At 46.8% G+C, this 24,746-nt stretch overlaps 1 protein-coding gene across 3 annotated transcripts in view; it reads right to left on the bottom strand.

The window, feature by feature from the left end:
- Positions 1,971-24,746, bottom strand: part of ZFYVE1 (zinc finger FYVE-type containing 1) — a 57,031-nt gene continuing 34,255 nt past the window's right edge. The window contains exons 5-13 of one of the 3 annotated variants that reach the window (XR_002346008.1): positions 12,879-12,985; positions 9,700-9,808; positions 9,081-9,178; positions 8,879-8,996; positions 7,187-7,357; positions 6,028-6,208; positions 5,401-5,514; positions 2,417-3,638; positions 1,971-2,332 (exon numbers count right to left, since the gene is read on the bottom strand). Coding sequence is in view for 2 of the 3 variants with exons in the window: in XM_001926161.6 (XP_001926196.3) it covers positions 3,406-3,638; positions 5,401-5,514; positions 6,028-6,208; positions 7,187-7,357; positions 8,879-8,996; positions 9,081-9,178; positions 9,700-9,808; positions 12,879-12,985 (1,131 nt within the window). In the remaining variant the exon portion in view is untranslated. Of the gene's footprint in view, positions 3,639-5,400; positions 5,515-6,027; positions 6,209-7,186; positions 7,358-8,878; positions 8,997-9,080; positions 9,179-9,699; positions 9,809-12,878; positions 12,986-13,160; positions 14,912-24,746 lie in introns of those variants that run through there. The other 2 variants (XM_013978313.2, XM_001926161.6) reach the window with 2 other exon arrangements.

Consider the following 24,746-nt stretch of genomic DNA (forward strand, 5'->3'; position numbering starts at 1 on the left):
GCAAGGTGCAATATAGGTCGCAGACATGGTTCGGATCTGGTGTGGCTGTGGCTGTGGTGTAGGCCGGCAGCTGCAGCTCCAGTTTGGCCTCCTAGCCAGGGAACTTTAATATGCCACAGGCGCAGCCATAAAAAGCAAAAAAAAAACCTAAAAACCTTCCAATTTAAACTTAGCAATGTGTTCTCTGTGATTAGCCATCATTGCTCCTAACATTTGATGGAGATTCTATGAAAAATGGCTACATTTGGCAGAGATGTTGATTTAAGCATTTTGGATGTTTGCTTGTTAGTGTCCCGAAGATGAGTATGTCACGCACACGGTCTGGAAGCCTTTTTCACTTGCAGGTCTCTGAGAGCACTGTACCCTGTTCCCGGGGGACTGGAAGGGAGAGAATAAGCAAGAGGTGGTGGCAGCAGCACTGAGCTCCAATAAACCCTTTGCCACGTGCTTGCCCGTAGCCTTCTAAACAGATGAGAACACTGGCACAAACCGGTTACCAGAAATGCCCACAGATAAACACCTGCCTCCAGCTCCATTGTGCTCTGCAGCCGCCCGAGAGTCCAGCTGGCCGACATGTCAGAACATGGGGACACTGACAGCCGCCTCGGTGTCCCAACAAGGGTGCCCAGAAATGTCCTTTGAGACCAAGTTAGCTCCACTTATCTGTCAGCCCTCACTCTCCTGGCCAAAATCTTCCACATAACCCTCTGAAAACAACTGCAGGCTAAACTCAGTTTGTTCTTCTCTCTCTCTCCCCATTCACGTATGTTGGTAAAAGCCTCTGGGCCGGGCCCACGCCTCTAAGTCTGCCTCTCCAGGCCACCCACTGCATAGCCACTGGTACAGGAATGACTTCCCCAAAAGATGCCTGCGTTCAGCAGTTTCTGGTGCCTCCAAATAAAGGAGTGGCTTTAGAGACTTGATCACGAGCCTCACCCTGTTGCCCTGCTCCACTCCCACCCGCGCTCTCAAGATACAGGTTGTAAGTCCCTCCCTCACCTGGGCCTGTTCATCTGTAAAAGCCCAACTGCTGTTAAGTCTCAGCTTCACAGAAACCTCCAGGAGGCTTAGTTTGCACAGCACTTGCCACACCTAGACCAGTATCCTGAAGGAACGATTTCTGCCTGCATTACTCCCTTTTAATTCTTAGGACCCTCTGAGGTAGGTGACGGTCACTCCAATACACTGGAGAAAAAATCTGAAAGCAATTCACCCGAGTCTCCTGCTAATAGGTGGCAGCGCCAGCGGGGTCTCCTGCTCAGGTCCAAGAATTTATTAGGGCCCTTGCATTCTCATGAGCGAATGGAATTTTTACTTTTCCTCTGGAAGTTCAAGATCTCCTTGAAATAATTTCCCATTTTTTCCTCTTCCCTCAAAATCAGCCCCCTCCATCTTCTGCAGGGGCCTCTGGACACATCTCCTTGCTGGTTCCTACCACCCACACACCTGCACTCTTGGCTTCACCTGAATCAAAGCAGCTGCCTCAAGAGCAAGGACACTGGCTGTCTAGGGCAAGAAAAGAACTTCCGGTTACTCTGACACTGGGCTACCTTTCTTTCCTCTACTGGTGCAAGGGCAAGGAAGAGCGATCAGAAGACCTGCTCCTTCCTGTGTGGTCAGGCAGACTCGCAGGCTCAGGAGCGCCCCCACACGACAGGACGGAGGAGAGTGGTGAGCAGCACGGATCAAGAAGAGCCCAACAAAGCCAGGCAGGGCAGAGAGACAAAGAGGGAGGGACCGACAAAGACAGAAAACAGTCTTTTCCCAGTGCTTCCTCGGGTCACTGGTAACACCCTAGACTCCTCTACTGCGCCAGAGGATTCCCCAGGAAATAAAGTAAGGTATTTACAGGTAAAATATGCCCCTCACTTGGCATCTACTCTGAAAGCCACCAGCTTCTTCCCCACTGACTAGAAAAAGAGGCAGCCAGACGTACCGATGGAGTTAAAGGAATGAGGCAGCACAGTCAATGTTCCGCAGGAAGATTCCTTTATGAGGGCGCATTTCATAATACACAGTACTGGAGCAGGGCCGCAGTCACGGGGCCACAGGAGGCAGGAAGGGGGCAGGCCTGACAAGGACCAACACGTTCCAGGGCTCACGTCACAGGGACTCTCAGGCCAAGAAGGACCGCCACGTACCTCCCTGAGGCTCGGCCCACCCACAGTTCAGTCAAGAACTATGTCACTTTTCATTCTCCGCTTTTGGCCACTGAAGATCAAATCCACCGTGATGACAGGCGACGCACAACAGTCTCTTTCCAGTCATGACAGACATGGGGATCCCAGCTCTCGAGGAGAAACTCAAGTTCATTTGACTTCTCTTGCCAGGACTGGAGAGATAGAATTTTTCCTTAATGGTCTGTTGAAATATTTATATATATATATGTACTTTAAAAAAAAAAAAAAAAACTAACAGTCCATTCTGTGCTCTGTTTTCCTGGAAGATTTCTCATGATCACCCCTCCAATAGCTAGAGGAGTCTTGTATCTGGGAAACAAAGAATTAAGACACTTCAAAATAAGCAAAAATCCCAGTGCAACACTCAGCAAACGGGGGGCCCGAGGCGGGGAGGGGGCAGGAAGCAGGCGCTCTGTTTCGGGGCAGGAGAGCCAGGCGGGCACACGGACGGAAGCGTCGACAGGCAGGAAACAGCGCTGGGGAAGGCCCGCTCCGGCCGTGTTCTCCCCGGGGACGAGGGCCGTCCCGTCACCTGCACTTGGGACTTCTCAGGGCTGAGGACCCTACCCCTCACCCCCCACCCATCCGTGACCTGCACACTAAGCTGGGTGGTCTCTGACTGAAACAGACTTAGGCCAAGAGTTGGGATCCGACTCAGGGCGATCCTCCCCAGGCTCTTCCACGCACGAGGTTCCTGGGGAGCTCACCTCCCCCAGCAGCTGAGGGCCAGGAAGGCTTCAAAGGCTCGGAGAGAAGCAGCAAAGAGTGACAAGCAACGCAGTGGCCTTGGACCTGGCTTGGTTTTGTGGGGAAGACCTGCTGCCACTGCCACCTGATCCCTGTGCTGGGGACAGACTGTGCAGGTCTTTGCAGCCGGCAGCAGCCTGAATATACTCCACGTTCCTTTTGTAGGTATATATGGGTAGATATATATATTTATTTATTATTTTTATCTGAAATAAAATGCAAGGGATTCGGGTTCGTTCCCCTTTGCTATAAACTGCTCGGTCCCCTGCCCTGAGGGGTTCACGCCTTCGGTCCTGCCGCCAGGCTCACACCCCGGCTCGCCACCTAGCCCACCCTCCGCCGCAAGAAAGTGGCCCCAGGATGAGCAGAGAGGAACACACCCCAACAGGTGACCGGGAGGAGGGCCTACCTCAACGAGACTTCATTTCTAACCCTGAGAATCTAAGGAATTGTGAAGGACTCGGAGAGGGAGCTGGGGTTAAAGGTCACCGGGCTTTTTATTGCAGTTAAAGCAGACTCGGACAGGATGGTCCCAGCCTCGAGAGGGGACAGCCCGGCGGTCATGGGAACACTCGTCACAGAAGCCCTGTCCGCAGGCCCGGCAGTGGTGCTTGGAAAGCTTGACACTGAACTCCTTCCGGCAGTTGTGGCAGTGCAGGATCTCATGGTCAGGGACCCAGTACGCCGGCCTGGCCGCATCCTTCACCAGACCTGTAGCAGGAAAGGAGCCATGACGGATGCGTGCAGAACCCAGCACCCAAGTCCCACGAGGCAAGAGGCCATCCCTGGACACCGCTGGCTCACAGTCCAACGACACAGAACCACCCCCGGAGCTTCGACAGATGCGGACGCCTGGCCTTCTCCCTGCTACCACCAGGTCAGGACCTCCGGGACTGGGGCCCAGGCCCTGACATTGGTGTATCTGTTAAGCTCTCCAGGTGAGCCGAAAGTGTGGCTGAATTCAGAACCACTGGAACAACGATAAAGAAGCCTGGGCTTTGGAGTCAGGACATATCATCCTAGTTCAGCTGAGCCCGACTCTGTTAGTAGCTGTGAGATTAAGAGAAGCTCCTTGAATTCTCAGTGCCTTGGTTTACCCACCTTCAAAAGCCAGTGCAGGAGTACAAGAAATGATGTGTATGACGCATTGGGACCCAAGAGCCAGTGAGTGCTCTGCAGCTGGGTCCCTGTGGGCACAGGTGGCAGGCTCTCTGTGCCAAGGGCAGCCCTGCCTCTCCCCGTGACTACTGAGAGCATCAAGCCTGGACAAATCCATCGATTCCCACATCCCTGGAGCAAACGTTTACCATCAGCTCATTCTGTGAGCCAGTGAGTAAATCTGATCCAGGCAATTTTCATCACACCCACCCAGGACCCCTTGGTCTCCCCTTCTCAGTGGGCTAAATACCCCGAGGCCGGGCCAGCCCTGCCTAAGCCCTCCACACACTGCCGTGGTTGCCTTCCTCCTCCTCTCCCCATCCTGGTTATAAGCACCCCAGAGGTAAGTAGCTCTCTTAAATTTTTTTTTATTGTTGTTGTTTTGGTTTTTTGCTTTTTAGAGCTGTACCCGCAACATATGGACATTTCCAGGCTAGGAGTCAAATCAGAGCTGCAGCCGCCGGCCGGAGCCACAGCCACAGCCACACAGGATCCAAGCCGTGTCTGCAACCTACACCACAGGTCACGACACCACCAGATCCTTAACCCACTGAGTGAGGCCAGGGATCAAACCTGTATCCTCATGGACCCTAGTCAGGTTCGTTACCACTGAGCCATGAAGGGGAACTCTGCTCTCTTAAATCTTAAATGAGTAACAGCTTGGCTGGTGTGGCAGATTAAAGAGAGCCACAAAATCTTTGATACCTTGACCCTCCCTCGAATCGAGGCAGGCCCTGTGACTACAGGACACTATGATAGAAAAAGCGAGTTTCTAGGCCCAGGCCTGCTCTTGAGAGCCCTGAGCCACCCTGGAAGAAGCCCACCACCACTGGAGAAACAGGTGGAGAGGCCTGGAGAATACGGAGCTAGGGCGGTGGGGGTGCTCTACTGAGCCCAGCCTTCCAGGCATCCCCGCCAGGCTACAAAGCATGTAAGTGAGGTTGGCTTGGCCCCTCCAGACCAGTCTAGCTGCCATACTGGAAAATTTGGCAACAGCTCCAGGCAGTGCCACTCAGAGCAATAGCTCCAGGCAATGCCCTTCCTGTAAGACATGATAAAATGGGGGTTGTTTTAAGCCTTTACATTTTCAGGAGGTTGTTACACAGCAATAGCTGGCATAAGACGATGGCCCCCAGGAATAAACATGAAACCACTCCCGTATTCAGCAGCAACAAGCAAATGTAAATTTTCAGTCGCCACCTTGCTGCCCAACTCAAGCTAGGTCAGCAAGCCTTTGACAAAATGACAGACCAAGGCACTCCCAAAGCCCTCATCCCGCATCCACTGCACCCAAGAGAGGCAATGCCAGGCCCACCTAGTGGTATGTCAATGGCTGTCACCACGGCTCCCAAAGTGTTCTGCACGGCCTCGCCCACCTTCCGAGCAATCAGCGTCCCGCCTTCATCGTCCGCCTGTGCCTCGGTAACAGCTGCAGACAGTGATAAAGGAAAAGCCATCATCCCTCGGTCATTTCTCAAATGGAAAATTTTGCTTCTGCCCCTGAGCATTCCAGATGCTTCTCCCAGGTACCCCTGTGCTGTCCTGCAAGGATGGACTGTGGGTGAGTCAGCTCAGACACTGTAACCAGGGACGTCTGTTAGTCCTTCACCTCAACCCTCTGTGGCTATTTTATAACCTTCCTTTAAAGTGAGCCAGAAAGGTTCTAGAAGCTTGACCCAGAACCTCCTCCAGGGAAAAGACTCAATCTAAGCCTGTGGTAAACTCAGAACAGGTTTAAACACCGCCCACCCCCCTGCCAAAGAGTGGCACCCCTAGGACTCCATTAACAAAGAGCTTAGAGGATGACTGGTGAGGACCAAGGGAGCAACCGCTCTCAGGAGGGTGGTGCGGTGAGGAAGGGGGCTGGGCACGTGGGAGTCCCCTCCCCAACACCCACTGCCAAGGAGAGAGCGTCCCCTCCAGCCTCCAGGCCTCATATTACCTAACTGGACATTCCTGGCCTCGTAGCAGTTGTCACACACCCGCACGGGTGCAGGGCCCCAGCCCCGCTCAGGCACTGGCCGGGTCTTGGACGAACAGCTGTCACAGAAGCCCTCCCCACAGGCCCGGCAGTGATGCTTGGTGTCGTTATCTTTAAAGGATGTAGCGCACTTGTTGCAGCTCTGTTCCAAGCCCAAAACAAACAGAGAGGCAGGTATCATTCAAGTCTGCTCAGCTGAGAAAAGTCAACGAGACCCAGGGGTGGCCCATAGGGCCATCTCGGAAAGGCAGGACCTGGATGGTCCCAACACAGGGGAGCCTGAGGCCTGCAGCCAGATGGAACACCCCTACTGAAACACAGCTGTGATTCGCATTTTCTTCCAAGAAGGGCCTGAAAAGGTAACTCAGGTCCATTTGGCTGAGTCACAGGGGTCTCAGAAGGGACTATGCTAATTCTAGCCAGGAGAGTAGTGAGAATTCATCTCCTCCACGGCTTCTCAAAAGAGCCTCTGGGAAGGTGACAAAGAATGGGTCTCCTATCGCAAGTGTTCAGGCCAAAGCTGGGTTGCTCCCTTGCTGCGTGTGAGGTGAGATGATTTATCAAGCTGAAGATGACCCTAAATGACCTCTAAAGGCTCCATGACCTCAGACAGCTGACCAATAATAACTAGCCCTGGCAAGGAAGGAAACTAAAATCCACCACAAAGAGCATACTTGCAGGAGTTCCCCTTGTGGGCTCAGTGGTAATGAACCCAACTAGTATCCATGAGGACGCGGATTCCATCCCTGGCCCTGCTCAGTGGGTTAAGGATGTGGTGTTGCCATGAGGTGTGGTGTAGGTCCCAGATGTGGCTTGGATCATGAGTTGCTGTGGCTCTGCTGAAGGCCAGCAGCTGTACCTCCGATTCGACCCCTAGCCTGCTAATTTCCATATGCCGCTGCTACAGCCCTAAAAAGACAAAAAAAAACAAAAACAAAAAACCATACTTGCATAATAACAAAGGGAAATCAGTGAGCAAAGGGGACATGTATCCTACCCTTTCTAATACTTTGGGAGCTAGCCTGACTGGGAGAGAGATTCCAAGCCTCCCTCAGAGAACAAGCTTATCAGGACAGGGTGAAGCGGCAGGAGCAGAATGCCACACCGGGCCCCACCATACCAGGATCTGGGAGTTGGGCCTCCAGTAGGCAGGGGCGATCTGGTCTGTCAGCCAGGACGTCACAGCCTTGGTGGGCCCAAGGCTAAGCTCAGACACCGATTGGGCCATGAAGTTCATTCCATCCAAGAGGCGCTGGGCAGCGTTGTTGTTGTCCTTCAGAAATCCATCTGTCTGCAATGAAAAGGCAGGCTCCCATCATGCTCTGAGCGAAGGGAGTTAAAGGAAGGAGGGAGCGGGCTCTCAGGCAAGCGGGACACTCATCTCGGCCAGCCCAGAACCACGAGTTCCCTGGCAAAGAAGGATGGGGACAGGTCAGGAGTCCCTCTGGCTTCTAGGCGATATCACACCCTGTGAGTCACTGCTGATATTGCTGACGTGGTCATCTCTTCAGGGTGACCATAGGCTAGTGCACAACTGTTCAATTCAGACCTCTGACTGGGATTTACACCCCCGGGAAATACTCATGTAAAGAGGACAGACACCTCCTCCAAGAGACCGCCCATCCCAGGCTGGGTCAGGAACTCTTTATCTCAGCTCCTCGCATCTGCACCTCTCTAGGAATCCTATTTCCACACGTAAGCACAATGTCTGTTTATGCATCTGACTCCCTCTAGAACTGAACTGAAAATAAAATTCCTTTCTCTTTTTTAAAATTTTCTGGCCACCCCGTAGCATATGCAGGTCCCGGGCCAGGGATCAGATCCGAGCTGCAGTTGTGACCGACTGTGCTTGAGTCTGGGGATCAAGGCTGTGTCCTGACACTGCAGAGATGCTGCCGATCCTGTTACACCACAGGGAGAACTCCCAAAGCTCCTTTTTCATTTTTGTATTTTTTCAATTCTGGGTACACAGCACTCACAATGTATACTGATGATGAGTGAACAAACAGAAGTGAATAAAACAAAATTGTGGTGTGAGAAAAAAAGTTAAATGGCACATAAATTATAACTGCATCGATACAAACACATGCATATGGAAAATGAGTGAGGCAAATACAAAAAAGTAAAGTTTTATTTGCTGAGGCAGTGTGTGTAACTACCATCAATTTTTAGTTTATTTAAAATTGTGCTTCTAGGAGTTCCCATTGTGATGCAACAGGATCAGCAGCATCTCTGCAGCTCCAGGACACAGGTTTGCTCTCCAGCCCCAGCACAGTGGGTTGAAGGATCCATTAGTTGCCGTAGCTGCAGCTCGGATCTGATCCCTGGTCTGGGAACGCCACAGGCCATGGGGCAGCCAAAAATTTTTTTTAAATTAAAAAATAAAAAGAGTCATGGTTCTAATATCTGTGCAAGAAGAAACGGATAAGGAGTTCCCTCTGTGGGTATCTTGGGAGCACTAAGACATAGGTTTAATCCCCAGCCTGGCACAGCAGGTTAAGGATCCAGTGTTGCTGCAAGCTGTGGTATAGGTCACAAGCGAGGCTCAGATCTGATCCCTGACCGGGGAACTTCATATGCCATGTGGTGGCCAAAAAAGAAAAAAAGAGAGAGAGAGAGAGAAGAAGAAGAAGAAGAAGAAATGGAAAAAGTTAAGGGTTTAGAATAACAGAAGCTCTCCAGATCATGCCTTCCTAAACCACCAACATACTGAAATTCATGGTCAACCTTAACTATAAACAAGTTTCATGTTTCCACACCCAGGAATAATTGGACAATACAAGAGAAAATAGAAAAATAAAACAGCGCTTACTCCAGGCCACACATGCACAATCTCTGTCCGCACCACCGTATCCACAGGATCTTGGTTCCCAAACCAGTACTGCCGGCTACGATACACCACACCACAGTTGGGACATTCGATCACATACCTACAAGAAAGGCAAATAGACACTGTGACCCCGCCAGGTGCCTAGAGAGACAAACACACCGAACAACTGGGCATTAAAACTCACCCGGACCAGGCATATTTTGCAAGACCCATCCAGGGAGAGTCGGTGGAAGCAGCCGTCTTGGGCACCACGCTGACTTCATTGCCTCTCTCGTAGCAGGCCTGAAACATGGATCCCTGCCAGCTTCTGCTCTGTCCTCCAGAACCCTTGGCCTCTCAGCATCCCTGTCCAGCCCCACTCCCACAAGCCATACCAGCTGAGGGTTTACAGACCCCGAGTTTAGCATATCAGAAGAAAGTCCTCTAAAGAAGTCAGGACCCTGACTAAGAATTGAATGTATACCCATCCCGGGCCCCAAAACTGAGCTATAAATTATACACTTGTCACAGACAAGAGAAATCCATCAAAACTGGGTTCCTACAGGGCAATTCTTTCCTCAAGGATGAAGAGTCAGTGTATATGACCCTTGCAAACAAGCTCAATAGAATAAAGGGGGCTTAAGAAAATAAACCAAGGAGATCCCGGCACAGACATGTGAGTTCTCATAGTTACAAGTTCCAGAAATACTGAATTTGAGTATCAAATACTTTGGGATGCAGCAACGAGGAGCCCAAGCCAGTCTTCCCCAAAGGAGAGTGTGACCAGCAAGCCGGCTGCTGGAGGAGAAGCTGGGCGGACTCACCTTGCAGGTGAAAACGCGGTTGTCATACTGGTGGGAGTATCTGCAGCGGCTCTTGGCTTCATGAGGTACTCCTTCTTTCCCGTGATTCATGCTGTTCTTACATCCAGCCCTGAGTGAAGCCCAAACGCTGACAATGAGGTGGCTAAAAGGAGCCAATGCCACTTAGGTCGAAGAGTCTGACTCTGAGACAAATGCAGGGCCAAAACCAGACCTCTGTTGTCAACTGGGCCCAAAAACAGAGAGGGCAGTCTGTTTTGGAAACCCACGGGCCTCTCTGTACTACTGGGTACTACTGCTGTACGTTACAGTGTGTCAACGGCACTACACAGGCAGAGCAACTGTTAGCCCTGTACGATGAGAAAGCACGAAAGGAACAATCTCTTTTTGGAAAACCACCTGGCCCCTCAGGAGGAATGGAGGAGCCAGAAGACACTACCTTGACAAGAGAGGAGACCTCAGTGGCCTTCAGGGAAATCAAAAATCCAAACAGCATGAAATGGGACGTTTAACTAGAACAGATTGCCAAGAAGCAAAACAAAAACCAACCCTCAAAATTTGGCAATGCGTTAAGACGAGGTTTCATCACAATAGCCAAGACGTGGAAACATCCTAAATGTCCATTGACAGATGAATGGATTAAGAAGATGTGGTATATATACACAATGGAATAGTACTCAGCCATAAAAAAGAACAAAATAATGCCATTTGCAGCAACATGGATGGAACTAGAGACCCTCATCTTAAGTGAAGTAAGTTAGAAAGAGACAAATACCATATGATATCACTTATATCTGGTATCTATTAATAAACAGCACAAATGAACCTTTCCACAGGGGAAAAAAACTCATGGACTTGGAGAACAGACTTGTATTTGCCAAGGGCAAGGGGGAGGGAGGGAGATGGACTGGGAATCTCAGGTTAATAGATGCAAACTATTGCCTTTGAAGTGGATAAGCGCTGAGATCCTGGGAACTATATCTAGTCACTCGTGAAGAACAGGATGGAGGATAATGTAAGAAAAAGAATGTATGTATATATATGTGCGACTGGGTTAGTTTGCTGTACAGTAGAAAACTGACAGAACACTGTAAACCAACTATAATAGAAAAAATAAAAATTATTTAAAAAAAAAAAAAGAGGTTTCAGCTGAACAAGAAAACCTACCAAATGAACAGTGAGCTTTGCTATCCTGACAATACAAAAACAGAGATTAGGACTTTAGAATTTCACTGTGATAGAAGGGAAAGTTCTGGAAATGCTGGTGAGGCTCAGAATGGAAAAGTGATGAGTCAACAGAGCCTAAGCTCCTCCTCCTGGGCTCATGGGACAAGCTAAAGGAAGGTTAAGTCACTCTGGCAACTAACGTTCCTCTTTCCTCTCCAAGATAACCCTTAGTTCTCCCTAGCCCAGACTCTATAATCCAAGAGCTAGGTCCTTTTCAGAAATTTAGAGCCAAGCTGGTGGCCCAGCAGGTGGCCTACAGGGTTCAATGCAAAAAGGCCATTCGTAACGGAAAAGGCTCAGGTCTCCTCTACTCGGGCAAATGTGAAGGACAGGAGCAGCCACCTGATGTGGGCAAAGACAATTCAGTGGGGGGGGGGGGGTTGTCTACAAGATCTGACCCCAACATTCTGCATTATTTATTTATTTGCTTTTGCTTTTTAGGGCTGCACCTGAGGCATATGGAGGTTCCCAGGCTAGGGGTTGAATCGGAGCTACAGCTGTTGGCCTATGCCACAGCCACAGCAAAACAGGATCTAAGCCATGTCTGCCACCTACACCACAGCTTGTGGCAATGCCAGATCCTTAACCCACTGAGCAAGGCCAGGGATCAAACCCACATCCTCATGGATACTAGTCAGGTTCGTAACCCACTGAGCCATAATGGGAACTCCCGGCATACTGCATTTAAATCCCCTGAGCTCCATCAGACAAGTCGCTGGACTGTGACTGATAGCCATCAACAGCTCAAATTAATCCACTGGGCCTCAAAATGTGGTCCCCATCCAGCAACATCAGTTCTGTTTCTGGGAACGTAACAGAAATGCAAATCATCAGGCCCTACATCAGACCTACTGAATCAGAAACTGGGAGCGGAAGGGCCAACTATCTGTTTTAACACATCCTTCAGGTTTTTCTGAAGCGTGCTAAAAATTGAGAACCACTGCTCTGTTTCCCTGGTAACAGAGTGTGATCCATGGACCAACAGGATAGACATCACCCAGGAGCTTGTTAGAAATGCAAAATCTCTCCCAGATCTGCTGATTCAGAATCTACATTTAACAAAATCCCAAAGTGATGGACACATAAAGTCTGAGAACACTGCCCTAGATCAATATTCTCAACTCAGGCTACATATCAGAATCATCAGAGGAACCCTTTAAATACACCAATGCCGAGGCCCCACCCCAGATGGGTTTCAAGGTGAATCCTTAGAGGTGAGGCCCGGGCCTCGATAATTTTGAAAGTGCCCCAGAATATTCTAATGTGCCCTCATAGTGAAGGGAATCAACTAGGACGGATACCTACTCCAGTGCTTTGTACACACTGGGTTATCAAGTATTAGTTGAATAGATGGAATGACTATAATTGAAAAATCTGGTGGGAGAAACAGAGAAAACAGGAAACCTCAAGTTTTCTGTGGTAAAAATTACCAAAACCAGAAGCCAGTCAATTTGACAACTAAACCTGGTTGGAATTTTCTTTTTTTTTTTTTAGAACCAGCAGCATATAGAGGTTCCAGGCTAGGGGTCCAATCAGAGTTGTAGCTGCCGGCCTATACCACAGCCACAGCAACACTGGATCCAAGCTGCATCTGCGACCTACACCACAGCTCATGGCAACCTGGGTCCTTAACCCACTGACTGAGGCCAGGGATTGAACCTACGTCCTCACCAATACTAGTCAGATAGGTTTCTGCTGAGCCACGACAGGAACTGCATAAACCTGGTTGGAATCTTCAGGGGATCCTTCATACCATGCGTCCTGGAGTCCCCCGCAACCTCAAAGTGTGGTCCCGGAACCATCCAGATCACCTGAGAACTTGCTGGAATGCCCTCGTCTCGGCCCAGCCCATCCTTTAATTAACCAGACCGCAGGTGATCCGCGTGCACACTGACATCTGCGAAGCACCGTTCTAAGGCTTTTCCCAAAGTGGGGAGGCGGCTGGACTCACTCACCCGCAGCTGAGGCACAGGGAGGAGCAGGTGAAGTACTCATCGGGGAAAAAGGAGCTGTGCGCCATCTGGTCATCAGGGATCTCCCCGCTGAAGCGGTCGCTCAGCGCCTGTGAGGAGGGAAGGCGACAGGTGAAAGGACTCAGCCAGCAGAGAGCCCTGAACTTCGGCCCTTCCACCACTTGCCTAATACACCCTCCCCGCTGGCCTACTGCCTATGGGCTCCGCAGCTCGAAGAGGGAACCCAGTGACTTCTGCTCCTTGCTCTTGACCTTCCTGGCCTACCTTGCACCAATCCTCACACCACAGGAAACCTCAGAAGGAACCAGCCCATTTCCCAAGAGGCCCGAAGTAAGTTAGTGTTCTCTCCTAACCACCTTGGAAGTTATAAACACACTCCATCTTTCATTCAAAACCACCAGATGCCGACTAATGCCCACTTCATCCGTGTGAAGCTGGGACCAAGAAACCAGCGCTTAAGGAGGTGGCTCATGTTTAAGTCAGTGTGAGGCAGAACTGAGGAGTGAGCTGGGAGGGTCCTGGGCGGGCCTGCCAGTCCTAACCACAAACGCTTGCTCGCTTGCTCGGCACTTACTGGGTCACAAGACTCAATGTAGAAAAAAGGGTTATCAGCCAAAAAACAAGGAGGACTTATCATAGCTTTTGGCAGCCTCTTATCAACTACAGTAACCTAAAATACAGCAAATGGCCAAAATAAATGCCAAGAAGAAAAAGTATTTGCAGAAACAAATTGTTATGTTTAAAAGCAGCTTCCACTTCTAATCCTGTTTTCACTACTTTATACTCTAAGTATTCTTCAGGCTGACATTTTTCCCCTCCAGGCCCTCAGTCATATGCAATGGGCAAAGTTATATAAATTAAACAGAAATGGGTTTTCTAGGCTTGAAAAGTTAATGCTTTCTGTGCCAAGCTTCTAGCCCTTCATCTCTCATGCTGAGGCAGCCAGGCACTATTCAGGGGAAGAGACAGAACAGCAGCCTAAAACAAAAGCACAAGATGTGACTTCCTTTAGTGAAAAGGCAAAAGAAATTTTAAGATGAGATTTGGAAAAGGTGCAGATTAGGTTGTAAACTAAAATTCAAGCTCTAAAGGGAGTATCACTTAAGGGGAACTTATTTACTAAAGTTCCTTTTCCTTTTCTCAATGAAGTCTCATACCCTGAGTTGTAAACCCAAGTGTTTACAAAAGCACGTGCTCTCAACGTTGAGTCAGATCGGGCCTAAGACAAGAGTGATGGCAGTGATAGAAAACTTGCATAACTAAAACATGAGACCCCCCCCCAAAGTTATTTCAGCTTGTAGTTGGCAGCTCTGTACTCTCTGTGCCTCAATCAGTGGGTTAAGGATCTGGCATTGCTGTGGCTGTGGTGCAGGCTGGCAACTGTAGCTCTGATTAGACCCCTAGCCTGGGAACCTATCCATATGCTGTGAATGCGGCCCTAAATAGCAAAAAAATAAAATAAGTTGAGGTATATTACAAGCATTGTAAAGGTACCTTATATATCCTTAAGTGATAAAAGCACCACCTTTCTCGGGAGGGATCTTCGTGGATTACACTGTTAAGATTAAATGAAGTTATTCCTGTAGAGCACTTGACAAAGACTGAGAGCTCAGAAAACACCAGCTGCCATTATTAATGTCACTTTTATTGTTTTTTTTATTCTGAGAATTCTCTTCTTTTCTCCCTAGATGCCCTCATTAACTAACCCAGATAACACAGATATAAGAACTTCTCTCCTTTTACTGATGGCTCATTGGTCTTCATGGCTATTTGCATTTGTGAGTGAATATTGAGCTGCAAAAAGATGTCTATGTAAATTTACCTTCAATAAAGACACTTTCCTTAAGGTTAAAAAAAAAAAAAAGATGCCTATGTATCTAATGAGGTGTAAAAATAAGGAAAACAGAAATGACGAAGACATGCAGAAGCTACTAAAGAGGTATAAGGGAAACCAAAAAAGAGCATTTTTAGCCCCAGTTCTTTTTTTTTTTTTTGTCTTTTTGCTATTTCTTTGGGCCGCTCCTGCGGCATATGGAGGTTCCCAGGCTAGGGGTCGAATTGGAGCTGTAGCTGCCAGCCTACGCCAGAGCCACAGCAACGCGGGATCCGAGCCGCATCTGCAACCTACACCACAGCTCACGGCAACGCCGGATCGTTAACCCACTGAGCAAGGGCAGGGACCGAACCCGCAACCTCATGGTTCCTAGTCGGATTCGTTAACCACTGCGCCACGACGGGAACTCCCCTTGCTCTTTTTTTGGCTATGCCCATGCACACAAAGTTCCCAGGCCAGAGAATGAATCAGCACCACAGCAGTAACCCAGACACAGCAGTAACAACACCATAACCCACTGAACCACCAGGAACTCCCAGGGTTTTTTCTTTTAAACAGGTAAGTGAGGAGTTCCATCGTGGCTCAGAGGAAATGAATCTGACTAGCATCCATGAGGACCCAGGTTCGATCCCTGGCCTCACTCAGTGCTTTACAGATCCAGCGTTGCGTGAGCTGTGATGTAGGTCACAGATGTGGCTTGGATCTGGCATTGCTGTGGCTGTGGTGTAGGCCAGAAGCTATAGCTCTGATTCGACCCTTTGCCTGGGAACCTCCATATGCCACATGTGCGGCCCTTAAAAAAAAAAGTAACTTAAAGGATAACCTAGGTACTAGTTTTCCTTGGGGAAAAAAAAAAAAAAATACCAAATTTAGCATGAATTCAACAGCTGGGTTGAATTCAGGAGACATGCCACTCCCTGATAAATATAAAATTGCAGCCCCAAAACAGTGACAGCCCAAGTTATTTTCTGTTTCAAACCCAAATGGCCAGGTGCATTCCTCTGAAAGTTCTTCAGAAAAATGGGAGGCATTTCTAAGTATCTCAAGGCTTAGCATAAAACAGTCTGCAGCCTGATTCCCATAGGACAAATCCCCAAAGAACTTCCATCGTCACCTGCCCTAGACAAACCAACGTTGGCGTACACTGACCAAGGAGACAGTGACTTCTTACAACATCAGAAAGAGAAGCACTCCTGGACCAGGCAGCCTCATCTCTTCAGACCTGGTCACCTATCCTCTCAAACACTGGGTAACACAGTAAGTATCTCACTTCGCTCCCAAGTCACTGAAGAACTGGCAGTAGGTGATGAATCAGACCTTGACAAGACTCAGGAGGACTCAGATGAATCAAGAATATGGGAACGTAACAGTAACTGTTTAAAAAAAAAATCTGATATTTGTGTGTTTTGGATACAAGGGTAAGGAGACACTGTCTTCCTTCCTCTATAACCTGACTGTTCCTTTCCAGTGTGCACACTATCCATTGACTTCGTCTTTCAAAAATTCCAAACTTCACATCATTCCAGAGTTTCTTGGGCTCTCCTCCTCCTTCTCTGCCTCTTACAGGTCCCAAAGCTGTGAGAGGCAGAGAAGGACCTTTCTGAGAAAGCCTGGGAAAGTAGTTGGGGCCAGTATGGAAAAGGTTGCCGGGAGATCAGATGATCTTGAACTTCAGTTGTCTTGGCAACAGTACAGCTCTTACTATTGAACCTGTAAGTTTAGCCCCAGTCATCGAGGGTGGCAGTGAATTTTCTCATCCAAAATGGAGACTCTTATATAATCCATGATGCCATGCCCCCAAGAAAATATAATAACTTTATACATATTTCATAGGTGCTTGCTGATGTGACAGAATTGGAAAGTCAGAGTTTCTACATTTAAAAATCAGAGGCTAGGAGTTCCCGTCGTGGCTCAGTGGTTAACAAATCCAACTAGGAACCATGAAGTTGTGGGTTCGATCCCTGGTCTTGCTCAGTGGGTTAAGGATCCGGCGTTGCCGTGAACTGTGTGGTATAGGTCACAGACACGGCTCAGATCCCCAAGTTGCGGTGGCTCTGGTGTAGGCCGGTGGCTACAGCTCCGATTCGACCCCTAGCCTGGGAGCCTCCATATGCCGAGGGAGTGGCCCAAGAAATGGCAAAAAGACAAAAAGAAAAGAAAGAAATCAGAGGCTAAAGGAGGTATTACACAAAACCTATACAAATTCAACTTTAAAATGGTTGAATAATGTGTATTATTATTAGAACTGTAAATACAGGCAATGGTTATCAATTCAATGTTCAAAGCCCTTATTAAATAGGACCTCAGCATCCCTTTGCTTTAAGTAGACCTACTTGATCAGTGAGAATATGCTCTGCTGGTAGGTATTTGGGCTGTTGCCACCGTAGAAACTGAGCAAAGGAGTGAGTGCTCAAGAAGTGGGAAATGAAAAAAAAAAAAAAGAAGAGGAGGAGGTGGGAAATAACGCAACTGGGAAAAAGGGACTGGGGCCTGGACCACAATGTGGCTGAACAGCAGGAGGAGTGATCAGGTCAGCAAGGTGAATCAGGAAACATGAGCAAGAGCAAGTCACTGGAGCAGACAGTGACTGCAGATTACACACTTATACACACACACACTCTCTCTCTCTCTCTCTCCAAACTCCTCAATCTTTCTTATTAACCATGTTTCCTGTTCAATAATGAACATGAAAACAGTAACTGGGTTCTCTTTGAATCCAACCAAGTATAACCTCAAAAATAAGACATAGCTAATAATTTTTTTTTTTTTTGTACTTTTTAGAGCCGCACCTGCAGCATACAGAGGTTCCCAGGCTAGGGGTCGAATCAGAGCTACAGCTGCCAGCCTACACCACAGCCACAGCAACTTGGGATCCAAGCCACGTCAGCAACTTACACCACACTTCACGGCAACACCAGATCCTTAAACCACTGAGCAAGGCCAGGGATTGAACCCACAACCTCATAGTTACTAATTCATTTCCGCTGTGCCACAACAGAAACTCCACTAATAACTTTTTTAAAATGCACTATGGCGTGAAAAAGAATGAGGTATGTATTATGAGCTAATACAGAAAGATAACCAAGATTAAGTGAAAAAAAACAAGTTGTAGGAATAGAGAATAGTGTGGATAGTATGATGGGAAGGGGGAAAAGATATATATATTTCTAGAAGCACATCCAAGAAACTACTAACAATGGTTATCTGTAGAATGGAAAGAATATGGGTAAGGAAAAAGGGATTTAACTTCTCTATGGTCCGATTTATTTAAGGAGAAAAAAACGTTTACATTCTATACATAGACTTTTTTTTTTTTTTTTTTAATGGCCACACCTAAAGCAAATGAGAGTTTCCGGACCAGGGACTGAATCTGAGCTGCACCTGGGACCTACGACTGCAGCTGTGGCAATGCCGGATCCTTTAACCCACTGCACCAGCCAGGAGTCAAACCTGTGCCTCTGCAGTGACTCAAGCTGCTGCAGTAAGATTCTTAATCCACTGTGCCATGGCGGGAACTCCCTATACATAGAGTCTCGCATGCACTTATGTAGCATTGACAATTTCTAGAAGCATATACAATAAAGTAGTAAAACAATTATCATACAGCGAGGGGGAAGAGAAGAGAAAGGAATTTAAGTCATATGTTACATATTTCTGGACTGTCTGAATTGTTTATTGTGAACACACATTGCTTTTACAATTTAATTTCTTTTTTTCTTTTTGTCTTTTTGCCTTTTCTAGGGCTGCAACCGCTGCATATGGAGGTCCCAGGCTAGGGGTCTAATAGGAGCTGTAGCCGCCGGTCTACACCAGAGCCACTGCAACGAGGGATCCAAGCTGCGTCTGCAACCCACACCACAGCTCACCGCAACGCCGGATCCTTAGCCCACTGAGCAAGGCCAGGGATCAAACCCGCAACCTCATGGTTCCTAGTCGGATTCGTTAGCCACCCCACTTTTACAATTTAAAAAAATAACTTTTTAGGGAGTTCCCATCGTGGCACAGCGGAAACGAATCTGACAAGGAACCATGAGGTTACAGTTCAATCCCTGGTCTCACTCAGCAGGTTAAGGATCTGGTGTTGCCGTGAGCTGTGGTGTAGGTTGAAGACGTGACTCGGATCCTGAGTTGCTGTGGCTGTGGTGTAGGCTGGCAGCTGTAGCTCTGATTCAACCCCTAGCCTGGAAACCTCCGTATGCCTCAGGGGCGGCCCTAAAAAGCAAAAAGGGGAGAAAAAAAATATAACTTTTTAAAGTGACCAACCATATAGGAATGTCCTTTCTAAAAGCAACTGGCAAGATGCATCAGGACCCTTTAAAGATGACCACACCTTCTGACCCTCTTAAATGTGGAGTAACTATATAGCACAGGCCTTTAAGCACAGACTTGGGAGCCGGACTGCCTGGTTCAAATTCTCCGCCACTTACTAGAGGAGTCATCTCAGGCAAATTAATGAACCTCTCTGTGCATCTGTTATCTACCTCAGAGTTGCTGTGAGGATTAAATGAATAGACATGCAGGGCAGAACACAGTACATGTCATACAGCAAATGGTCCAGAAAGGTTGGCTAGCAGTAGAATTGGGAATAATTTATCCTAGAGAAATAGGCAGAATGTGGACAATATATTTAAATACATAGAAAATATAATAATAATACAAAATATAATAAGGAAAAAAATGGAAACTGCTATTTAAAAAAAGGCGGAGTAGTTCCTATTGTGGCTCAGTAGATTAAGAATCCAACTAGCATCCATGAGGATGCAGTCTGATCCCTGATCTCACTCAGTGGGTTAAGAATCCAGTGTGGTAGCAAGCTGTGGTGTAGGTTGCAGATGCAGCTCAGATCTGGCAGTGCTGTGGCTATGGCATTGGCCAGCAGCTACAGCTCTGATTCAACCACTAGCCTGGGAACTTCTATATGGTGCAAGCACAGCCCTTAAAAGAAAAAGAAAATTAAAAATAACAATAATAAAATAAGGGCAGAACTACTAAATGTAAAAAATGACCCATACCGATAATGAAAAAGCATGCAACTATTTTAAAAAATGTTTTCATGGAATATTTAATAGCATGAGGAAATGCCAGGCTTCAATGTTCCATTAAAAAAGAGCAAGGTAGGGAGTTCCCATTGTGGCTCAGTGATAACGAGCCCGACTAGTATCTATGAAGATGAGGGTTCAATCCCTGGCCTTGCTCAGTGGGTTAAGGATCCAGTATTGCCATGAGCTGTGGTGTAGATCTCAGACACGGCTTTGCTTCTGCATTGCTGTTGCTGTGGTGTAGGTCAGCAGCTGCAGCTCCTATTCAACCCCTGGCCTGGGAACTTCCACATGCCGCAGGTGTGACCCTAAAAAGCAAAAAAAAAAAAAAAAGCAAGGTATAAAACTGCACATACATACAACATAACAGCAATTCTCTTTTTAAAATAAGTAACAAGAGTTCCCGTTGTAACTCAGCAATAATGAACCTGACTCATATCCATGAGGACTCAGGTCTGATCCCTGACCCCACTCAGTGGGTTAGGGATCCAGCGTTGCCATGAGCTGTAGTGTAGATTGCAGATGCGGCTCGGATCTGGTGTTGCTGTGGCTGTGGTACAGGCCCAGCAGCTGTAGCTCCAATTCAACCCCTAGACTGGGAACATCCATATGCCATGGGTGCAGCCCTTTAAAAAAAAAAAAAAAAAGCAAATAATTATATAATACCTCAATTTTATTTACGTATTTTTTGCACACTTAGTTTGCTTTTTTCTTTGCTATTACAAAGACTGCTGCTACTAACATCCTCACGTGGGATTCTCTGTGTTCCTGTGGAAGAGTTTCTTTAAGGTAAGTTCCTAGAAACAGTTTGGTTACAATATGTATTATGCATACCTTTACACTAGGTGTTTCTAAATTGCATTTCAAAGTGGTTGTACTCATTTTAACTTCACCTGCTAGTTTATAAGAGTTTACATTGCTTCATATTCCTTTTGACATTTTATTGCCAGACTTGTCAGTGTCTGCCCTTGCATAATTTCCATTTCTTTGATCACTAAAGAGTTGAGATTCCTTTATTTGTGCGTCACAGTTTTAGGGGTTTTTTGTCTGGCCACACCCGCAGCATGTGGAGGTTCCCGGGCCAGGGATCAAACCTGCGCCATGGCAGTGACCCAAGCCAGAGCCAGAGCAGTGACAACAATGGATTCCCTATCCCACAGGGAACTCTTTGATGTGACTTGTTTCCATTTTCCCAAGAAGTTTATACATTTTTCTGCTAACAACATTCCTACATATTTTATACAAGATGAAGAGAAAAATGATATAAGAAACAAAATCATAGATATGATATTAGAATATTTCCCTAGGTATCCTGAAGTATTTACTCAGTAAGTTTATGAGGATTTGGATAAGTTAAAGAATAAATACCAGTAGAGAAAGAAAAAAATGGAAAAAACAGAAAGCCAAACAAGCTATTTTGGCACTGATAATTTATCTACTTATGACCATCCTCCCCCCCTTTTTTTTTTTGGTCTTTTTAGGGCCACACCGGTGGCACATGGAGGTCCCCAGGCTAGGGGTCGAATCAGAGCTGTAGCTGCTGGCCTACACCACAGCCACAGCAATGCAGGATCTAAGCTACGTTTGTGACCTACATCACAGTTCATGGCACCACCGGATCCTTAATCCACTGAGAGAGGCCAGGGATCTAACCTGCATCCTCATGGATACTAGTCAGATTCATTTCCACTGAGCCACAACGGGAACTCCCCCACTCTTTTAACCCAATGAAAAAGGCTTCAAGGTTAAAAGTATGATGAGGTACCACCTCACATGGGTCAGAATGGCCATCATTAACCAGTCAACAAATAACAAATGCTGGAGGGGGTGTGGAGAAAAGAGAACCCTCCTGCACTGTTGATGGGAATGTAAATTGGCACAACCACTATGGAAAACAGTATGGAAGTACCTTAGAAAACTACACATAAAACTACCATATGACCCAGCAACCCCACTCTTGGACATATATCCAGACAAAACTTTCCTTGAAAAAGACACACACACCCGCATGTTCACTGCAGCACTATTCACAATAGTCAAGACATGGAAACAACCCAAATGTCCATCGACAGATGACTGGATTAAGAAGGTGTGTAATACCTATATGTATACTTACATATACACAATGCAATACTACTCAGCCATAAAACAGAACAAAATAATGCCATCTGCAGCAACATGGATGGAACTAGAGACTCTCATACTAAGTGAAATAAGTCAGAAAGAGAAAGCCAAATACCATATGATATCGCTTATATCTGGAATCTAATACATGGCACAAATGAACCTATCTAGAGAAAAGAAACAAACTCACGGACGTGGAGAACAGACTTGTGGTTGCCAAGAGGGATGGGAAGGAAGTGGGAGTTTGGAATTAGTAGATGCAAACTATGGCATTTAGAATGAGATCCTACTGTATAGCACAGGGAACTGTATCTCATCACTTGTAATGGAATGTGATGGAGGATGATGTGAAAAAAAAGAGTGTACATAAATGCATAACTGGGTCAGTTTGCTGTACAGCAGAAATTGAACACTGTAAATCAACTATAACAAAAAAAATTTTAATAAAATGCAAAAAGGATTTAAGGCTACTTGTGGAAAAAAAATAAGAACAACATAAAATAAAAAATAAGCAGAACAAACGGCCATTGTATTATATACCCTGCAATGAACTATGAAGACTTCAGTTAGAGTGATTTTTTTTTTTTTTTTTTTTTCGCTTTTTAGGGCTGCACCCATGGCATATGGAAGTTCCCAGGCTAGGGGTCAAATCAGAGCTACACTTGCTGGCCTACGCCACAGCAGAATGAGATCCAAACCACCTTTGCAACCTACACCACAGCTCATGGCAACGACAGATCCTTAACCCACTGAGCAAGGCCAGGGATCAAATCTGCATCCTCATGGATACTAGTTGGATTCTTTTTCACTGCACCACAACGGGAACTCCTAGAGTACATATATATGTGTGTGGGTGTGTGTGTATATTGTTCTTCTTTAAACTTGTCACACCACCGATTGAAGCAAAACAGCACAACTTGCTGCCACTTCACCAAAAAGTGGTGTTTTTACTGTGCCCTTTCTTGGCGGCTCAAAGGGTCACAAGCAAAAGGCCCTCTGAGTGCTTTTAGAAAGGGGAATAGAGTATATTTTAAGAGCAATAAAACTTTCCTGGGTCAATATGCCTAATGCAGACCGTAAAGATTGCTTCTATTAGAGTGATTATCAGGCAACCTCTAATTTAAAGACAAGCATTAAAAATAAAATAACAACCAGAAAAAGACAAAAGCAGTTTTTTCAAGGATTTGAGTAAACTGCAAGATCCCACAATTCCCTGGGGAGAGCCCAAAACACGCTTCAACAGGTTACTGCTTCCCGTGGACGGAGCAGAGGGCCCCACATCTCAGTGCAGCACAGCCCCTACCTCAGAAAACAGAAAATATAGGGTCCAGGTAAACCTCTGAGGACAGCAGTTACCAAGAAGCCTCAAAACTTCAGCTGACCAGGTTCATTTTAATCCCAGAAAGCTTCATGAATCATATCACCTCCTGAGAATACAGTATAACTATATTTTTCTCAAAGGTGCCTATCAAACTGCCTGGAGTGGGACATCCAAGACGAGGGAAGGTAAAATCCCTGAGCACTAATTACTGCTTCCAGCTCTTGGTGTCCCTGAAGGCCTTATTTAAACATAAAGCTGGGTTAGCTTTGAGAAAACCTAAGGAATTCTATAACCCAGCCACTGGCCTGGTTGTCAGTATTCACACTGATCAGACTTATAGCCATTTGTGGAACACAGTATGGATCCAGCCTCTTTTAAGAATGCCCAGGGAGTTCCCGTCGTGGCGCAGTGGTTAACGAATCCGACTAGGAACCATGAGGTTGTAGGTTCTATCCCTGGTCTTGCTCAGTGGGTTAAGGATCCGGCATTGCCGTGAGCTGTGGTGTAGGTCGCAGATGTGGCTCAGATCCTGCGTTGCTGTGGCTCTGGCGTAGGCTGGCAGCTACAGCTCCGATTAGACCCCTAGCCTGGGAACCTCCCATATGCCGGGGGAGTGGCCCAAGAAACGGCAAAAAGACAAAAAGACAAAAAAAAAAAAAGAACGCCCACAGATGGAGCTCCCACTGTGGCGCAACAGGATTGGCAGTGTCTCTGCAGTGCCAGGACACAGGTTCAATCCATGGCCCCACACAGTGAGCTACATGATCTGACACTGCCACAGCTGCAGCACAGGTGGGGCAACCAAAAAAAACAAACAGAAAAAAAAAAAAAAAAGAATGTCTGCAGAGTTCCCTGGTGGCTCAGTGGGTTAAGACCTGGTATTGTCATTACTATGACACAGGTTTGATCCCTATCCCAGGAACTTCCCACAGGCACAGCCAAAAAAAAAAAAAAAAAAAAAAAGGAAATGAAGCAGGAAAGAAAAGAGAAGAAAAGAAATGTTGGCAATACTCAGGTGTAATCTTCCACTTGACTACCTTTGAGCCATTACAAGGACCCTAGCCTAAGTATACTTCAACCCTAATCTAAGTATATTTTAACCCTAAATTCTAATTAGAAATATGTATTTCATGAATTATTCAAATCTAATCATTTTACATAGTTTTTTCCTTAATATTATTCACAATACTTAACATTTATTGAACATTTACTACGTACCAAGTACTTTCTTTCTGAAATTATATATTCTTATTTAATCCCCTCCTCAACTTCATCAGGAACATTCTACTATTGCCCCTATTTTGTAGACAAGGAAAAAGGTTTGGAGAATAGAAGGGCAAAGACTATTTTCTGTCTTATTCTCCACTGTATTTCCAGCACCTCAAACTCTACCTGGCACAGAGATGCACTCCTTTATTTGCTGAATGAATGCGGAATGAATGAAGGAACGAAAGAAGAAATAAACTAATTTCCTAAGACCAAGCAGCAGGTAAATGGCAGAACTGGGAGTCCAAGTGACTCCAGAGCCCAAG

Source organism: Sus scrofa, chromosome 7, assembly GCF_000003025.6.
Source record: "Sus scrofa isolate TJ Tabasco breed Duroc chromosome 7, Sscrofa11.1, whole genome shotgun sequence".
Lineage (NCBI taxonomy): Eukaryota > Metazoa > Chordata > Mammalia > Artiodactyla > Suidae > Sus > Sus scrofa.